This window comes from Thunnus maccoyii, chromosome 15 (assembly GCF_910596095.1).
Source record: "Thunnus maccoyii chromosome 15, fThuMac1.1, whole genome shotgun sequence".
In the NCBI taxonomy this organism is placed as follows: Eukaryota; Metazoa; Chordata; class Actinopteri; order Scombriformes; family Scombridae; genus Thunnus; species Thunnus maccoyii.
In genome coordinates, this window is record NC_056547.1 from 13,038,466 (window position 1) to 13,058,394 (window position 19,929).

A 19,929-nucleotide genomic window follows, 5' to 3' on the forward strand; every position below is an offset into this window, starting at 1 on the left:
TTATTAGGGTGCATCATTTTAGCAGAGCAGCAGTAAAGGGCCTTGAATTGTTACCTGAGCTCTTCAGTTGCCAGATGATGAGAAGGAATAAAGCTAAGTCGAGAGCTGATTATCCTTTCTTGTCGGTTTGAATTCGTGTGACTTCAGAGTTCAGGACCATTTATTGTTCCTCTAGAGTGAGCTGTCTTGGAAGTAGAGGTGAATGAAAAGTAAATTACATAATTTCACTGCATGACCTTAGATGTAGGCGTCATACATTCATTAATTAGATGATATATGTAGATGAAAGGCAGCTCACAGCAGACATATGAAACACTAACACACATTCCAAGAGGACATCAATGTATATCAGGTATATTAAAAAAAGTAAAAAAGTTAAAACCTGCTCAGAGGAGATGCACCTGAAAATAGGACCAATATCAAACAGGCAATAAAAACCAGCAAATCTGCAAAACAAAATAAGCCCTACTAATTATGTCAAAAACTCCTCCCATATCTCATGAAACACACAAAAGTTTCACAGCTGTGGGCACAAAAGACCTTCTAAATTGTTCTGTGGAGCGTGTAACTGGTGACTCAGCACACTTTTTAGGCTAGTGAAAACACCAAACAGGGGATTCCCTTAAAGTATAATTTAAACTCCTGGTTCTTTCCTCCAAATCCAATTAAAGAACCAGCTTTTTTAAATAAACGTGTTAACCTTTTTCCCACTGGCAAGATGTGATGTTCCCCCAACTTACAACAGACACTAAACTCTTGATAGAAAAAACATTTGAAAGCTTCCCACAGTTTCAGACTTTGAAGAACTGAGGAAAAACAAGCCAGACTTTGCTTTTGTGAGCACAACATTAACATTTACTGATCCTCTCAGTTTCATATCAATATGAACTGACCAGAAGATGTCTCACAGTTCTTCATTTATCATTTACTTTAGCTGGTAAAAGTTGAAATTCAGTTGTTTTTCACACTGAAGATATGAAGCTGGTGCTGAATTATCTAAATTATTGATTCACTCTTGTATCACAAAGTAGTGAATTCTGTACACTTGTTCATGTGTCTAACTAATCTAAAACCCCTTAGTGATGTAACATGCATAAATGGTAATTTCAAAAACCTTTTGTTGCTGCTTCGGTTTTGCTGTGTGTATTCTTTTTTTGGGGGGGTTGGGGTATGAGAGTCACTTACCAGCATTTCATAATTACTTTGGCTGGTTTTGGAAAGGGAGGATTTTGACAGTAAGGGGGAGGCTGACAAAGATGACAGACGCACACAGAATATTCTTCGTCTTCTGCTTCAAAACAGGGGAGGTGAGAGGCGTCGGATAAATTGGGAAAGGAGCTGAAAAACTGAAGAAAAACCTAATGGGGATAGAGACAGTGAAAAGATCAGGCCATAGGGGTTGTGCCCACAGCATGGCCCCACTGAGACCTTGAGACACTATAAAAAAAACATTTCTAGAGACACTCAGTGACACTGCCGGGAGCAAATCCATCTCGACAGGCTGAGAACCAAGACTGAAAAATGATAGGTTATCATTTTTCTGCACAGAAAATACTTTTTTTTTCTCCCACCCACACATTTCACAGCAAAACCTCAAACCCATCTAGAGACGGACAGAGAGAGAGATGGAGTTAGTAATCGTGGCCCCAAGCTGAAAGAGATGGAGATTTGATACATTCGATACAGATACAGAAAGGGAGGAAACCAGTAATGAAAGGATGAGAGAGTGACATGAGGACAAATCAAAACAGAAGATAAGATAGATTCAGATAGAATGACTAAATTAAAGTGACAGAGTGAAAGAAATGTGTGTAGAAAGTTCATGCACCCTCAGTCCAAAACTGTCTTCAACTTGTTTGACAACAGGATAAACAAATATACAATGCATCATTTAGTTGTCAATCAATTTTTCAGTTTGTCTTTAAATCGACAATTGGAATAGAAATCAAACCAAAACCAGAAAACAACTTGGTTTTTGCTTTAATATATTTTCTGCCCCTACTGCATCTCTACAAAAACATAGTCATTGGCTATGCTTGCTATAGTCTGGATAGACAGACAGACAAACAGACAGGTAGATAGATAGATAGATAGATAGATAGATAGATAGATAGATAGATAGATAGATAGATAGATAGATAGATAGATCCCTCAGCAGAGAGATGCTGTGCGCCTTTACGCACGAGGCACAGCAGCGTAATCTCATTGATTATTTAAATTTCAAGACATGCCGACAGCATCGGTCAGGATCTAATGGTAATTCATGTTCTATCTTCTTCTGCACACCCAAAAGGTCAGCTGTTACACACACACACACACACGCATACACACACACACACACACACGCATACACACACACGCGCGCGCGGTCCAGGTTGATGCAGTGAACTTTTTTGGAGTAAAGCTGCCGTCCTCCTGATAAATCCTGAGCTCCATCAGAGCTGTCTAAAACATTTTATTTCAGAAGCTAAGGGTTTAATTCTATTTCCCCCAGGAGAGTTTTCTCTGTCCTGTCAAGATTATAACCACAGTTAAACTTTTAGCTTCTGAAATAAAATTTTTTAGACAGCTCTGATGGAGCTCAGAATTTATCAGGAGGACGGCTGCTTCACTGTATGAACCTGGACTGTGTGTGTATGTAACAGCTGACCTTTTGGATGTGTAGGCTAGAAGAACACATAACATTAATTACCATTAGATCCTGACTGATCCTGTGTCGGGAGATTTAAATAATCAATGAAGTTACGCTCATGTGCCTCGTGCGTAAATGCGCACATCTCTGCGTCTATCTATCTATCTATCTATCTATCTATCTATCTATCTATCTATCTATGGGAAAAACGGAAAAACAAAATAATACATTGCATACTTGTTTATCCTGTTATCCAACAAGTTGAAAACAACTTTGGGCGGAGGATACACGGACCGTAGAAGCGTGGATGTGAGAATGAATAAAAAAAGGAGAGAGTGACTAAGTGACACGGGCAGGAAACCAAAGCATGAGCTGGAACAAGACAGATGACCCTTGCAGTGGCGACGGCTGTGAGTGACTTTTTCGGGAAAAGGAGACCACACCCCGACCGCCGGCGATGGCAGGGGACCAAAATGTGCCCTGATTGGCTCGAAAGGCTCCAGCTTGTTCTGTGTAACCAAAGTGTTTCCTTCCCATCATCCCCGTCTGACCTTGCTGTCATTTAAAGCTTTTACAGGACTCAAGCAGGAGAGGGAATAAAGGAGCTTCCAAACATGCGGCTACATTAAAATGAAATTTAATCCGAACATGCAGTGCATCATCACTATATAAAAATGATGTGATCGCGGCTAAAAAGTCACTCAAGGGTCAGCCCATTGTTCTTTCTCTGCTCATAAACAGCTGCTTTGATACTTACGGTTCCCATTCTAGAGCAGCGTGAAAGCTTATAAATGCTACAAATAGCTACAAAAACATTAGATAACCTCCCAAAGGCCCTGTAAGACAGATACTCCTGGCTCTTCTGAGTATGTTAACATACGCTAGCAGGCAGACAGGGACTGGTCGTTATGTGTCCTGCTGATACGGAGGCCTGACGCAGTCCAGGATGCAGAACCAGCTGGCCATGTCAAGCCATCTCTGCATTGTGGATCTGTCTTGCTGCGTCTCACTGCCGCCTCCACACACATGTTGGCTCAGCTTCCCTTGATGATAAATTGGTAAATGCCCTGTTCTTCTGCTTGTTGGGAAACAGACACACACACACACACACACACACACACACACACACACACACACACACACACATAAATACATGCATAGGATATACTGTACATATATAATTAATATATATCAATCTTAACATGTTAATGTTCATATACTTGTTATTTTGAACTGTCTTAATATTGGGACAAATTGTATTTTGATGCTTTGGCAACATTGTTCTCAAATGTTTCATGCCAATAAAGCCCATAGAATTGAATTGAATTGACACTGAATTAATAAAACCCCAGTTTGCGTTGTTCATGTGTTGTGTAAAACTCGATGATGTTTGAAAACCCCAAAATGTCATTTAACAACACTGAAAGTATTTCCAGAATTCTCAAAGACTCTCCTGAGCATCTGGATGAAAAAATATTCCATCTGCTGCATAATAAAAAAAAAAAGATTTTTTAACCTATTACCCAAGTTGCACCACTGTTTCCCAACCAGCCAAACAAACAATGATGGCAGCCGGAAATGACTGTAGGCTATGTCCATGCTCAAATTGGGCAAAAAAATTTATCTATGTTGATATTACATTGTTTTATTTTATATTTTCATACAAAATAATGTGTTTATGTTTCCATGCCATGTTAAAATTAGCATGGAAATATGTCATTTCTGTCTACCCGGATAGGAAATATAGTCGAAACTTGGGAAACGGCTTAAAAATCTTTTTTTTTATTGTGCAGAGGACATCCTATATTTTCATCCAGATGATTAGATTTTATTTTGTTTTTAAACAATCTTCTGGATTTTACAAAGATCAAAGACTAGATTTACGATACACTATATTAAATGCTGTGTCGAAGCAAAGTCCACCTTCTTTGATCATATTCTCAACATGCAGATATTTGGATTCATGCTGTCCTTGCTACTAATGCTTCTGATCTATGAATGTATATTGAAATATATAGTTTTTCCTCCCATAAGCCTCTAAAGACATTGCCTTCAGGATGTTCAAGTTTTTCTCGCTCTGTGTTTGCTCTGGTTATCTCCTGACTGCCCTCAACATTTACTGCGGCGTTAAAGGTTTCACACTTGCGGTTCACATTTACTCAAGCTGGTATGCTGAACGAGTAAGTAAATAAAAAGAATTGTTCCCCCTTGACAAGATACTACTCAGTGGGGCCCTTTCTAGGGGTCGGGCGGTTAAGAGGCCTGTCCACCGGCCTTAATTTATGGCCATCCCTTTGAAAACACTGGGGAGTTGCGAGGCAGTGGCACCAGTTTTTGGTGTTACAGCTGTTTTTACTGTCACGGCCGTAAAGCTCCCCTGGGAAGGGAGAGACAAGAGTAGGGGAGATGAGAACAATGGTTTGTCATGCAACTTGCAGACGACTAAAGGACCATGGCTGGAGGAAAGTGGAGGAGTGTGTGTGTGTGTGTGTGTTGGGAGGGGGTTGTTGTAGCACAGGGTGGAGCCTCGTCAGAAGGCTAAGATTAAGACAGTACAAAGATCACACCTGTGTATTTTGTCTCCATGCCAAAAGGCTGCCCTAATGGTAATGATAAACATAGAACTCTCTCCTGTATTCCTTTATCTATTGTTGCTTTTTCCCGTCTCCAGCCACCTTGGCCTTGATTCTATTCAAGTCCTGTCACATTAGTGTGCGTGAGCCATTATCTGTGATATTGGCTCCTCTGTGGAAATCTTTCCGATGTAATGAAAAGGAGAAATGGGATGGGTTTCCTGGAGCGTTGTAGTATCAGAATCACATTAGTTTCAAGGCAAAAAAAGTGATCTTCCCTTTAGAATAATGCCGAGAAACTAACTGGATTCTTAATATATAAATATATATTCACAAGGAAGCTGTTCTGGTTTTCCAAAAATATGGTTTTTTATTTCACATGAAATTTTCACATTTAGCATATTTATCAAACAGGTCTTTTATATAATCTTCTATATATTTATATATATACATATTATACACTTATCTTACTTACACATGTACAAAAATCATGTAACAAGGATTCAGATTTTAAAAAAAAAAAGAAGACTGACTTCAGCGGTAGTCATACACTGTTGTGCTTTGTTGTTCAAGCCAGTCTGTCAGGTGAAGATGCGCTTGGCAACTCGGTTTGATGCCGTGTCCTGTCTGTTGTGAACTGATTACTAGAACATTTCCAAATAATCCAAATACTGTGATAATTATTCTGAACAGCTGATTACTTTTGCTGTGTGTTTAGAAGTGTACATTTGTTTTCTAACTGGAAACCTAAATGAAAGAACCAGGATACTCAGGGTTGGGTCCTGTTGTAATGAAAGATTTGATACCAGCTCTTCATATCGGACAGTTTATCCAATACAGGGGCAAGATCCAACAAACAGAGAAGTCCAGCCTCTCTGTGGTACACACAACATCTCAGTGTTTGCTTTTGGCAGAAATACATTTAGTCATATCGCTCTTTTAATCAATCGCTCCCTAGCTCGCGCACGTTATCTTACTCTCACCGCAACACACATATTTTCCCTTTCACACAAGTACTAACTCTACCAGGAGAGAGAAAAAGCTCTCTCCATTACCAACAGTAAACATTTCGTTTCGTGAGCACATGGTATATACAGTTAAACATCTCAGCTGCAAATGTTATAAATTATCTTCACAGAATGTACACGTAACACAGTTCAATGTAGTGTGTCTGTCATGTGTTACAGAGCGTCTGATGTCAGTGTGTGTGTTTGTGTGTATTTGTGTGCAACACTGTTGTGGAGTGTATGTTGGTGTCTTTTTACTGTGCAGTATTAGTGCTACAGTATTTAAGCACATGGTCGAGTTTGCAAAGGAATGGTAGTCATGAGAACAGCCTCCGTGTTTGTCGATGCTACATTTGAAAAAGTAATCACTTGGGACATCAATGCCACTCAATACCATTACAATAACAATACAACAAATAGTACACAATACTCAAGGGTGGAATAGTGTACAAGTTGGAGAGATGACTGATCTTTGGCTCAAAAGGTAGTAGATTACTTTTAAATGTGGATTTATTCCATTGAAATTTATATTTTATAGAATTCAACCAGAGCTTGTGTCTTTATTCTTGATTGTTCTTCGGCCAGGTTCGCTTTCTCTTCATCTTCTTCATTTTTTCTTGTGGGGGTCATCATCCAAACAGGTTTTTTTTTTTTTGAGAGAGCCCCAAAAATTACAAATCAAGGAGAGCTTGATCATTCCAAGCAAAAATACTGTCACCTTTTGAAAAATAATACGAAGCACACATACTTCGTCTCAAATGCTCAGCACATTTAGTACAAGCGAGTCCATCTGTACTTTACAGGCTTCAAAAGTCTCTCCCTGTGGCCAGCACTGGGCATGGAAAACTGTCTTTTTGAGTCAGTGGTTTCTTCCCCACGGACTGTCTTCATTGTAGTCCCTGAAAAAAAAGTCTGCGAACAGCAGTTCTTTCATGTACTCTCAGTGCAACAATAGCAGTAATGAAAACGGGACTAGCAATGAAAGGGTTGAGAGGGATGTTGCTGCAACTGCAGAATTTGTCCTCACACTCTTCTGGACCTCTGGTAGGCGCACCACCGGGTCATCTGCTTGAAGATGGGAGATAAAGAAGACACATTAGTACCGCATATTTACACCCCAACGTAAAGCTGGATTGTTTTAAGGTCAGGGATAATTAGAAAGGACACAGGGTTGGTCAACATACCTGCAGGCAGTCTGTTGGACGGGTTGTGAACCCCACCCCCACCCCCAGCTCCAACTCCAGCACCACCTGTGCCTCCTTTAGCCACTCTGGCCTCTTGAGAGCCTGAAATAAAAGAAAAAATGCCATCAATTACTCTGCTTGGGTCTTGCAATAGTCTACAATGACTGTTATTAACTGATTGTGATGTTCTCCTTTCAGCCAGGAGGATGGTAAGACTCACCGTCAGCAGCTACGACGTCCACCCTGAGCCTGAGGCACTCTTGTCCGTGGTGGTGTAAAGGTTTGGCTACAGGAAAGAGGGAAGAAACAACACAGGCGTTAACATCCTAACTAATGCACTTATCCTCTTCTGGCCACTTAATCCACCTTCATGCATGCGTGCACACAGACACATACACACACACACACACACACATACACACACACACACTTGGCAACAGACCGACACAGGGACAAAGCTTTAGGAGGCCATCTGTGACCAGGCGAAGTGTGTCTTGTCCTGCCGTTTATCTAATTACAGCCATGGTCAGGGTGACAACATTGCTTGCTCTTTGTGGTTACATTCTAGCAGAGTAAGTATGCATAAACTTGGCAAACTGACCCGACACCCCGGTTTATGTCCATGTGAGGCTTCAAAGAGCTGTCCAACAAACTCCAGCATATCAGGGTCAGCGGACAAACAAACCCGAATCGTAGCGCTATGCCCTTGTAAGTAGTTTTATTTCAAATATTTACACTACTAACTGGCAAACACAGTGACAAATCTGAAAGAAAGCTGTAGTGACACTTACAGATATAATAGTAGCTTTCTCCTTGGCGGAACTCCTTCCCGAGAGTAAACGGAGTAAAACGCTGGAACTTTTCGGAGAACTTCTCAGGGGCGTGAGGAGCAAATGGATGACCGCACTCCCAGCGCATCTGGTCGTAAGACTGGGGCTTGCAGGATTCATAGTCCTCGCGCTCCACCATATAGAGCACGTATCGCTCAGCATCCAGCAACGGCACCTCACCCTGAGGGTAATGGGGGCACACGATGTCCAGGTAGTCATTGAGCTTCACCTCCACGGCGTAGTCGTCCCATAGAAACCTGCGGGAAGAAGGCAAAAGAGGACAGTTACGTGAGTGGCAGGAGACTGATAACCATGGTTATAGCATCGGAGCAGTAATAAATATAAGCCTCAAAACCTGTGATTATATATTGATCGGCTACACGCCAGTGTACAACAGGGAAATCAGAGGAAAGACTGAGGGGCCTGGGAATGAGAGATACAGAGCAGGAGAAAGGGAGAGTGTTTCTTGTGAGAAGATATATGTGTGTGTTGGAGTGGAATGAAGGGGGAAAACGCAATAAGGGGAAGAGTGATTTGCAGTGAACATGTGCATAAATATGGATGAACGTGAGTCCAGTGTAGCTGCTACTGCTTGCAGCTGTGTTGAGAGTTAGCACTGAGTGTACATTGATCCCATGTCCCTCAGGAGTTGAATGATGTTTACAAAAAAACATTAGTAGTCAGTTAGCCCGTCAAGACAGGAGATGAGTATTGACATCTGCAGGGCTACACACACACACACACACACACACACACACACACACACACTCACACAAGCTGAATACATAATGACAAATTCACCTTAACAGGAGCAGAAACACATGCACACACACCTGGGTTTACTCAAGATAGGGACACGGATAAAAGTAAAGGTCATATATGTTTTAACCAAAACATTAACGCCTGAGAGAGAGAGAGAGGCAAATACAAAATGAGTCCGGTGACGGCCCGTAGCTGTCTCCCACCACACTCCCTCTCATTATAAATACAGAGGGAGAGGAGAGACAGTCAGACTGTCTGCCTCCCTTCCATTCCTCCCTGCATCCCTCCCTTCACTCCTCCACCCTCTTTATGATGGCCTTTAAGTATACTAAACTTCTTCCCTCTCTTCTTGGACGTAGGTCAAAGAGTGTCCGCTGAAAACTTCTCCGCATTTTAATTTGCTTCGAATGTCCACAAGAAATTCAAAGTCAATACAAGTTTCTCAACATTTAAATAACAATTCAGCGGACTCTGAGGCAGTTTAAATTGGCCTTATCTCAACTGTCCACGATTCCTTGCTCCTCCTGTTTTTCCCTTGCAGAGATATTATGACTTTATCTCCAGGGAATTGCCACTAAAGGTATTTCAGCTTTGTCCCCTTCCCCCTGACTGAGTAACTGCTCCAGGGGCGGCTCACAGCTAATGCTCTCTTCTCAGCCAAAGCCATCTATCACCAGCCCGGAGTGGTAGCTGGCCGCTAGCAATACACACAAACTCACACTCACTTCCCAGTAATTCCCATCTATCAACAACCTAAAGCAGTAGCTACCTAGTATTTGCACCCACCGAACCCACATGCGCGCACACACACACACTCACGCACACACACCTCCTCCTACTGAGTTCCCAAGCGATGCCTATCAGTTTACCGTCTCCTACTGTTCTGGATCACCAGGGGTTCCCTGAGAATGGATGAAATTTGACAGACTTAAATATTTTCACAACACACATTGAGAATGTGTGTCTAATATAGGGTTTTGTTGCTTTTGCAATGAATACATGCACGGTTCGTCAGGCTTTCAACAGTCCAAAAAGAAGCAGCCAGCCTGCCAGTGTGAGTCAAGTTACTGACTGCTATTTAATCAGATCAGCAGATCTTTTTTTTTTTTTTTAAGATAATTTTTGGGCTTTTTTTAACCTTCATTTGAGAGTCAGTGTAGCAAGACAGGAAACAAGGAAAAAGAGAGGTGTGTGACATGCAACAAAGGTCCCCCAGTCGGGAATCAAACCGTGGACGTATATTTTTCTTTGAGAACTCCGGCATTTTCTCGTAAAACACCCTAAATGTAACAAGTAGCATTTGGGGAGTTTGCGTTTGGGTGACAAGGTCCATATGTGTGACTAACGATCAAAGTGCACAGGCGCAGGCCCCTGACGCTCGTTAGCTGGTGTTGTTGTTTGTTGCCAGGGGTCTCCCCTGGTACCCCCCGGTAAAAAGACAGACGCTGTGGCTCCAAACTCCAGGCCCCCGACTTCTGCGCCCTCTCTGGCTCCCTCCCCCTCATCCCTTTACCCCTCTCCGCTTGACTGCATTCCCTCAATACTGATGACCAGATTAGCCGGCAACACCATTACAACAGCAACATGAGCCTGTTAGAAAACAAGCACCTTTTTAGTATACTGATGGAACTTCCATCTAACTGTGCTGATAATAGTGTGCTCCAGCCAACTTTGGAGGGGGAGAGTAATAATTATCATTTTGCTATGGTCCAGACAGCTTAGTGCTTATCTGCAGTTTGCCTGCCATGCTCTGTTTACCAGATTGGCGGTAAAGTGGTTTTTCCCCCTGCAACTTTCAATTCCAGTCGAATCGATAACACTATTGAACAAACACTGTTGTCTGTTTTTGCCTGACAGAGTTATCATCCCCCTGCAAATACTGAAAACACACACAAACAAAACTCCATACACCCAATCCCTCCCTCTCCCCCCGAGCCCTGATTACAAACTGGTTGTGGTATGGTCTCAATGTGTTCACCAAAAGAGGGTCGAAGGGGGGTGCAATTAAAACACAAAAAAGGGTATTAAAGTTGCCCTGGAGGGGGTTAATTATGCCCTCCTGCTCCCCACTTCCCAGCCCCTTTAGGCTGAGAGAGTTTGGGGGGGGAGACAGAGGGCATGAAAAGCGTGGGCGGGGGTAGGCAGGGGGGGTCAAAGGGCTTGAGCTGGGAATGGCTTTTGAAGTTTCTCTCAGTAAGAGTTTCTATGCGAGTGCTACAGTTGCTTTATCAATGCCACTGTTTCATACAGTGTCTCTATTCACAATCTGCCCGCGCTGATGGAATACCTCACTTAGCAGAGAGAACAGAGGCTGAATACACACCCGGGGAGGCTGGCTAGCCCCTTTTAATAATGGCAAATAGTTTTAATTATCCTGCTGCCTTTTGTTCCCCTCTAACGCCTCAGCATTGAAACGTTCCACATCATCAGCTTAATTAACTGATTGGAGTAACGCAGTTCAAAGAGAGCGTCGGTCTGTTTGTGAAAAGGTTTAGCTAACAAAGTCAAATCATGCCACCTTCACTTTGGCAGACAAAATCCTCTTTCTCTCTGTCTTTCCCAGTGTGTGTCCCTTGTTGTTTTCTCCCTTCCAGGCTGTTTCTCTCACTGTATCAATGAGCTGTCTTTATTTATTCTCATTGTTTATCCCAGGATGCTCTCTTTTAATGACAGTGACGCTTGGAGCTTCAGCAGCATGGAGGAGCTGATGTATTGTCTACTTAAAGATGATTTGTGGAACTATGGCAGATATACAGCGATGATTGTGTGCATGTGTGTTTGTCTAAGCCCGAGACATTTTAATGTGTGATTGTTTGTGTCTGTGTCACGTGTCTAGGGCTTTGAGGAATCTGGGAGTGTGTTTCAGTCATGATAAGGTGGACAATGAATGCCAGTAATGAACTGCGATGATAGGAGTGAGGGAATGTCAAGTGGTCAAATCTGTGAGTGTTTGTGTATGCGAGTGTGCAATCTGGTGAAAAATAGACTACAGACTGTTCCAAGCCACTCTTCCTCCTCTCCTAAGAAGGAATTCCTGATTTATTGGATCCTCTTCAGGAGCAGGAGTCTAATCTCTCTTCTTTAATCTCTCTGGCCAGCATTTTGCTTTCTTCTCCACCTCTACCCCCCTCCTTTCATCCATCCATCACCTTCTCATCTCTGTACTCTATCGCCCTGTGGAATGCTGGACCTCTGAGGCGAAGAGGCCGCACCCTGGATCAAAGGTCGGACAATCGCCAAGTCAGCACTGGAGAATTTTATACAAGGACAGTCAGCAAGAAGTGCATTTTTAACTTTTCTAGACAGACGCCATGACCAGAAATACTCTCTTGACAGATCAATTCAGATCTATTTTAGTCCATAAAGTCCAGTTTGTAGGACAAACTACTCATGACCAGACCAGAAGAGCTTTAGTCTACTTAACCTCTCAAACAGGCCCACACAGATACACTAAACACATGAACATGATTATTTTCATCCCATGTTTTTACACACGCCATTAATGTGACCTAAAAGGTGACCGGCCTGTGTCACGGATGAGTGAACCGGAATGTGGGGACCACCTAATCGGCTCGTCCAAGCCTGGATTACTGGGTGGAGCAGGGGCTGAGCTCGGGTCCATTCATCAGCACCAGACCCTGCTTAATACAGGGGCTTAGAGCAGGCCCAGAGCAGGGGCCGAGGGGCTGGGTACAGAGTAAGGGGTGAGACATGCAGAGTGGAGCTTCCCCCCCCTCCTATTGTTCTCACACAGAGAAGGGGTATTACTCCTTTACACTGGAGTTTTGTAGTTCAAAAAGAGACACACTGACTATGTATGTGTGTGTGTGTGTAAGTGTGTGTTCATGGTTGCAGAGGGGAAAGTGAGAGGTGTTAACAGAATAATGAAAGACACTGGGCTCCAGGGAACTGTTTCTTTTAAGATATATCTGTAAAAGCTACATGAGTCCACGAGGGAGGTGGCATATCAGAGAGAAGCGAAGCCTTTCTGAGGTGTATTATGAGCTTAGTTAAGCAGGATTGTTTAATGTTATTCCTCAAAACCCTTTTTGTTTCATCTGTCTGTCTATACATCCATCAATGTCAGCCCCTCCCACTCTCTGTCCTTCTTTCATCACTCAATAAGCAAACCAGATCCTCATGTCAACTCTGTTCCTCCCCCACCTCAGACTTGCTGAACCAATCACAACCTGTCCTGGTGGTATTCCAAATATGCAACTTTTTGACCCACGGTTCTCAGAGCCGAGCACAATACGGCGTGGGTATGCTGAGGGTCGTCATAGAAACAAATATGGTCCGACTCTTTTGACTTCCCCCCTTTTAACATAATATTCCAGCCTTCATTCTTTGTGTGACTTTCTGTCATCCATCTCAATCAGCGTTCTCTGTCTGTCATTCAACCTTTGTCTGTCCGGATCATTGGTCATTCTGCCGGCGTTCTTGGCTGAACTAGCCGAGCTCCTTTTGCCGCCGAGCAAAGCGACAAAGCTTTAAGTCCAGAAGAGAAATAATTGGCTGACTCCACTGAACTAAGGAGGCTTAGATGAATACATATGCTCTTTCCAACTGTCTCACGCCGTCCCCGGAGCTATTTGTATCTTATATGGGCCAGAACATAAAGGTCACCACTGACATCGCATTTCTCAGGGGGCAAATATCTGTACAAGAAAATCGATTTTGCTGGATTGATTTCCACAAGATAAAACTTTCAAGCTCAGTGATTTTTTTCCTCTCCTGCAAACACAGTCTGAGATTGTAGTTTAATGAATTCCATGGGGAAGTTATAATATATGAGTACAGGCCACAGTTATTAGATAGATTTTTTATGTAGTAGTAGTAGCTCTTGCTCACAGATATCTAGTGGTAATAATGAGTGATAATGTAATAATACAACTGACCTCTAGGGGGTAGCAGCATTTACTGCGGGGACTTTAAATCCAGCCATCCAACAAACAGGACAAAAAAAAAACAAAAAAAAAAAACCCAACAACCGCAAGTTACACAATGACCCTTATTTACACAACAAGACAAACACAATGGTTCATTTCCTGAGATAATATCTGTCCTTGCTGGCTAATTCTTCCTCATTCAAGCACATATACACTGAAAGTTACCAAGACTTGACAAATAAGTCTGGAGGACACACGCACACACACACTCTATCTCTCCCTCACACACACCCTGAGAAAGAAAGTGCAGGCTCTGCTCATAATTGTACCATAATCATACATCATCTGTTTACTAGTGGAGTCCTTCTTCTTCTATGTTTTTTTGTGTGGGACTGAACAGTTGTAAAGCAGTGCAGAGGAGGAGGAGGAGGAGGAGGAGCAGGGTGGGAAGGAGTAGGGGAAGTCTGCTGCGAAGATAAGGAAGAAGCATGAGGATGGGCAGGGGGCAGAGAAACATTGGTGGGGCTGACTGGGGTGACAGTGATCGGAGGAGAACCCCAAACAGAGACAGGCAGAGATTTGACAGCAGGGCGGGCGGGGGAGGCGGATCCTAAATCATCCTCAAGGCCCCCGACAGTTGCACATCCCTCATAAAATCAATTAATCACCATTTATCACTGCTAATGTAGTTATTCTCTTTGGCAGAGTAGAAACGTGTTTATTTCTCATACGAGCCTGGGAAATTCAATCAACTCCTGAGTCCAGATTTTTATGGTCTTGCGTGTGTTAAGTGTGTGAGAACTGTATTGTTTATTGTGCAGACAGGATACGCTGTTTTCCCGGGAAAAGACGTGGCCAGGAAGTACAGCACTTCACAGGGAAACACACAGCAGACAGTGTGCAGACTTTGGTAACACCAAGAAGACCGTGTGCGGGAAGTTAAAACCTTTGGCCTGATTCATTATCTAGTGCGGTCAATAAAACAAGCCCTTCTGCCACTGAGACTGCAGCAAGAAGTGGGAATATTGAACAGGATGAGAATCAGCTTTTGGAGAAAAAAAAACTCTGGCTCTTGTCAATATGGTCACTGAGGTCTTCTTACAGACGATTACAGACTGTAAAGATAGGAAATGTCAACACACTTCAATGATCATTGAGCCTATAAGAGGCGATTACCATGCGTTTGACAATCTCTCAGAGTATTTTCCCCAGATTGAATTCACCAGACAGATTACAAAGCCAGATTAAGGGTGGTAGGAGGGGAGAGGGACAGACGATGCGAGAGAAAGATGGAGATGGACTTAGGAATTTACTGAGGAGAATGCTGACCGATGGGGGGAGGGGTTGTTTGGTGGGTTTAGAGCCAAGGCTGGACTGAGAAAAGAAGTTGGAAACCTGGATGCTTTTCGAGGAAAGTAGCTCCGGTTCAGATTACTTGGAAATTGCAGAAATCCCTTATCTATTGCATCCACCTAATCATAACCACTGATGTGAATACCCAGTCTTATCTTTCATCTCTCAAACACGCATGCGCACACATGTGTGGAGTGGAGTACACATGTATACCTTCTCCTACCTTTGTTTTTTTTTTTGGCCATTTAATTCCTGTCCTTTAAAAGGCTTTCATGAGTTCTCAGACTGGCTCTACCACTTCCACTACTTCAGCAAGACACTCAAGATGGCAGAAGAATATACGGACAGACAAGTGAAAAGACCAGGAAGAGGAGAGAGAGAAAAAAAAAAGAAGCAGGTTTGCTGGGAAGACAAGAGTGGCTTTTCAGAAGGAGGTAGAAGAAGGAAGCTTTAAGGGAGAGAACTGAGAGGGGGAGAAAAAAAAAAAGCATGAAGGAAAGGGCAAAGTGCCTTGTGACGGATCGCTATGGGTGCCAAGAACGATAAAAAAATTCCACACCTCTTAGAATGCTTCCCTCCTTCCCCCGTTCTCAGAGAGCCAGAGTTGGAGGTGAGGAAATAATAGACTGAAAAGGGACAGCTTGTAAAGTTGAGATAAAAGCTGGTGAAGGAGCGAAGGGGACCCAAAAACAGGAGGGGGAAGAAAGAGAGTTTCCCAGAGGCAGAGCCACGGCCGTGTGAAGAAGGGCCGGCCTGAGTGGCAGCCAGTATTCAGGGACCACCGCCGTGACAGAATGACTGACAGATTGATAGAGGCCGTGCCACTTCATCACATAGTGAACTCTGACCCCCAATCAGTCACACCAGTTACTATTCTCTTTCTATTGCTCACCATGAAGACCATTCCCCAATTTGTATGGGAAGCACCACAAAAACACCCATATTGACTGGATAAATACCAAGAAAATCCTTCATGTGGGTGAAACATACCTTAAATAACTCTCTCATTTGAGCCAACACAGCACAAAAAAGCATATTCAGCCAAATGAATTAAACCACTGAGCCAGCAATGGTGGGCGAAAAGCAATCTGTAAGCTTATTTTGTGGTTTTTCCTAAAATTAAAAGAGCTCATTAGAAAGGCTTCAGAGTAAGAACAAATTAAGAAAAAAAATGTGTTATGATAACAGAAAAGGTGATGATGATGATGATGATAAAATAAACAGTGGCTCCAACAGATGTGTGTGTGTGCGTGTGTGTGTGTGTGTGTGAGCGAGCCATGAAACAGTTAACAGACTCACAAAAACTCGAGACCACAGAACCAAGTTGGAAAAGGGAACCTGGCCAAGAAGAGGGGGAGGGAGGTGCTGGAGAGAGGGAGAGACAGGTACAAAGCAGAGGAGGAGGAGGTAGAGGAGGACGGGGTGGTGGTGGTGGTGGTGGGTGGAGGTGGTCTACTCATGCTCTGTCAGCAGGGGAAAAAGGGAAAAAAAAGAGAGAGAGAAGTAGTGAATGAGAAGATTATTGCCTCACATTGGAGTCATAGAGTCCAGAGGGCTCTGGGGACGATGTGAACATCAATTATAACTGTTGGGCGCATGTGTGCGAGACTGGGTTAATGTGTATAAGAGTGTTTGAGTCACTCAAGTCTTGTGATTGTAGATGTGAAGACTCACACATATACTGGCAGAAGCCGGTACATGACACTCCACTCACAAAGACACGTACACACACTGGCATCCCAGGATCTGAGCTGACTGGGCACACTGGTGAGCCTCTTTCTGGGAATGAAGCCGTGTTAGTGATTAAGCTGTTGCTAATCAGACACAAAGGTTCACTCTTTTGAATGATTTTACTGACAAGTAAAGGTCAGAATGTGCTGAAAAAGACAGGAATAGATTCACTCATGCTGAAACAAAGTAGTTGTTAAAATACAGGCAGCTACGACCTTGGAAGTCAGCAGGGCCCCAAGCACACAAATGCACAAATTAGTGGTGAGCAGGGAAACAGAACAGTGCATGTATATGTATGAGTGTCTGTGTTGCTAAATCCCTCAACAAACACAAAGATTAGAGGGAAATGAGGCTGCACCACATGGACCAGAGTGATCAATCTGAGATCAATAAGATTGATGACAGCTTTCTGACCAACGGGGATGGAACAATAAACTGTGGGCCCCGAAAAAAAAATCTCATGAGAGAGATGGACGTCAACACACTGTATCAAGTAACAGGTCAAAGGGGGGGAGCAGATTGCTGGAAATAATGAAAGTACCAAATGAAAACATCTCAGAAACTCTGTACTTTTTCTGCGAATACAGGATTAAGAGTAGCCAAAGGCAGAGATTTAGCACAGTCATCCGGAAAAAAATAGCAAGTGCAAACTGACGGATTACGGAACAGGGACGACCACTGTCGTTCCGCGGCAGGGATACAACAAAACGCCTTTCCATCTGGGACTTCATTCTGATTTTCAGTGAAAGGCTTTGTCACTGTAATTATGGCCTTTCTGGGAACAGTAAATGCTGTATTTTTTACCACAGGGGGAGATCAGGAGGGAAACAGTGGAAAGCTTGTGGGAGAATATTTGAATATCTGGGTGTCTGCAAACCATAGAGTGTGAACCCAACACTGATTGATTTAGATGGCGTCGCTTGCTGTGATTGAGTGTACGGTTTTTGTGATTGAATGGTTGTCTGCCTGGAGTCTTTGTTTGTGCTTGCCCGCCTGTGTGTGTACATGGGTGTGTTTATGTGTGGGTGCATGTAGAAGTTTGTTTGCGGATGTGTAAACCTAACCCTCCTCGTACCCTGAGCCATTTCACCCCAGCCATCATCAACTATAATTCTAATTGACCCCCACTTATTCCCGAACGGCCCCTAACCTTGACAATTTGAGCTCCAATTTCTCCTCCCTGAGCAATCCATCTCTCTCCCACAGCGTGACCTACTGGGCAGGCCTCAGGTTACCTCCTCTGTCTCTTGTCATACACCATTAATACTCGTCTTACCACCTGAAATATGAACACCCCTATGTCTCCCTGACAGCCACGTAAACCCCAAGTGATATCTCTTGATTTAGGAGATAAAGTAACCTCCCACTCCACACAGAGGTTAGGACACTGTCAGATGGAGAGGATATTGCAACAGATATTTCAACACGTTCTGCTGTGAGTCAGACCTGGAAAAGCCACACAAAAATTACAACCCTTCCCAGGGAAAAGTTTAAACACTCCCCTGTAGGATTTCATCTCATGATACATACAGCACCAACCTGACAGAAAAGAACACAGATTTGCTGACTTTTAACAGTGTTGTATCACTATGCGGCTACATTTTCGCTGCAGGCACTCCTGCAAATAACTTAACTCAGAAAAATGTAGAAAAAGAACACATGTGCATAAAAAGAGTTCATAAAAGGAGATGTATTCATAAAGCACGCCTTTAAGTGTCCTAAAATGAAAAAAACTGAGCTCCACAGAAGAATATATTTCCCTGCATTTCTCTGTTCACAAAACCCCCACCTTCACCCATTTAAAGCAGCTTTCTTCCCTCCAAAGAAAGAGCTGTTTAACTAGCTCCCTGTCAGCACACAGAAAGATAAATAGATGGCATAATCTGATGTAACTAATCCCGTGGAACAGGTACACATATTGCGAAACGGATTAAATCTGAACAGGTTAGACAAAGTATTACAGGTAAAAAGCATAATAATAACAGGTTCGAGCCCAAGGGGAGATGGGGAGGTGGGGAGGTGGGGGGTGGGGGGGGTTGGACTCCCAACCCTTTTGCATTATCATGACAACAGGAGCCGGTTGCTTCCATCACAAATTCATCACAACAACCTCGTTGAATATGCATGAGTTGCAACTATTCAAAGGCATCCGAATATGGATCATAATGATCTAATCTGCGCTGAGAATTTGGATAAAAGTTTATTTACATTTAAGATGCCAAACAAAATCTGTTTTTTTCCCTTCCCCTCCTTGCATTGATTAATGAACAGAAGCACTGAGCACTGAATTAAAATCGTAAAACAAATAAGAGAGCAGATATTTACTTTGGGTTGGTGCTGTTCCAGTAGATACTGTGCCGCTCCGCTGAAGCAAACCGGGCGCAGACGCTCACAACGAAGCCCACAATCCAAACCAAATCCATGGTGGAGAGGAGTGGAGGCGTGCAGAGGGGAAAACACAACTCAGGTAGGTTGTGCAAAAAAAAAAAAAAAAAGAAGTAAAAAAGAAAAAAACTTTACCGAAAAATGGCTCGTCCGCGCACCTGGAAACTGCACGCTAAAAAAATAAGACTTTAAGCGTGCAGTAGTTCTTAAAAGCAAAAAGCAAGTAGATTCGTAGAGGAATGAAAACTGTAAGGAGATCAGGTTAACCCAACAAATCCGTAGTGAATGAAAGCTTGTGCTGCGTGGAGGCTGGTTTTGTGAAACGCCCACAGTCGCGAGCCCCGCCTCGTGTACCAGAAGAGACCAATCAGAGGGCTGTCCGAGAGACGCGAGCTCCGAGGGTTTTTCTCTAGAAATGCATTACTGTATGTTTACGTGTTGTTGTAATTGCGTCTCCAGAAGATATGATGGATGGATAAGCCTACAACGCAACATCCAAATAAATATTTTTCCTAATTTCTATAATAACATTTTGCGGTATCATACCCATAGGCACTTGTTGAATGTGTTTACAGTAACCTTA

The 19,929-nt window shown here is 43.1% G+C and overlaps 1 protein-coding gene across 2 annotated transcripts; it reads right to left on the reverse strand.

The window, feature by feature from the left end:
• Nucleotides 1-5,720: 5,720 nt before the first annotated feature.
• On the reverse strand, nucleotides 5,721-19,643 carry efna1a (ephrin-A1a). 2 transcript variants are annotated; one of them, XM_042434510.1, is made up of 5 exons: nucleotides 19,287-19,643; nucleotides 8,188-8,483; nucleotides 7,617-7,682; nucleotides 7,397-7,498; nucleotides 5,721-7,277 (listed from the first exon to the last, which is right to left on the reverse strand). In XM_042434510.1, exons 1-5 carry the CDS (start codon nucleotides 19,382-19,384, stop codon nucleotides 7,153-7,155), a joined length of 687 nt encoding a protein of 228 aa, XP_042290444.1. In that variant the 5' UTR covers nucleotides 19,385-19,643; the 3' UTR covers nucleotides 5,721-7,152. The 2 variants fall into 2 exon arrangements, with proteins under 2 accessions (XP_042290444.1, XP_042290443.1); XM_042434509.1 differs by having other exon boundaries at nucleotides 5,721-7,280.
• Between the last annotated feature and the right edge of the window lie 286 nt (nucleotides 19,644-19,929).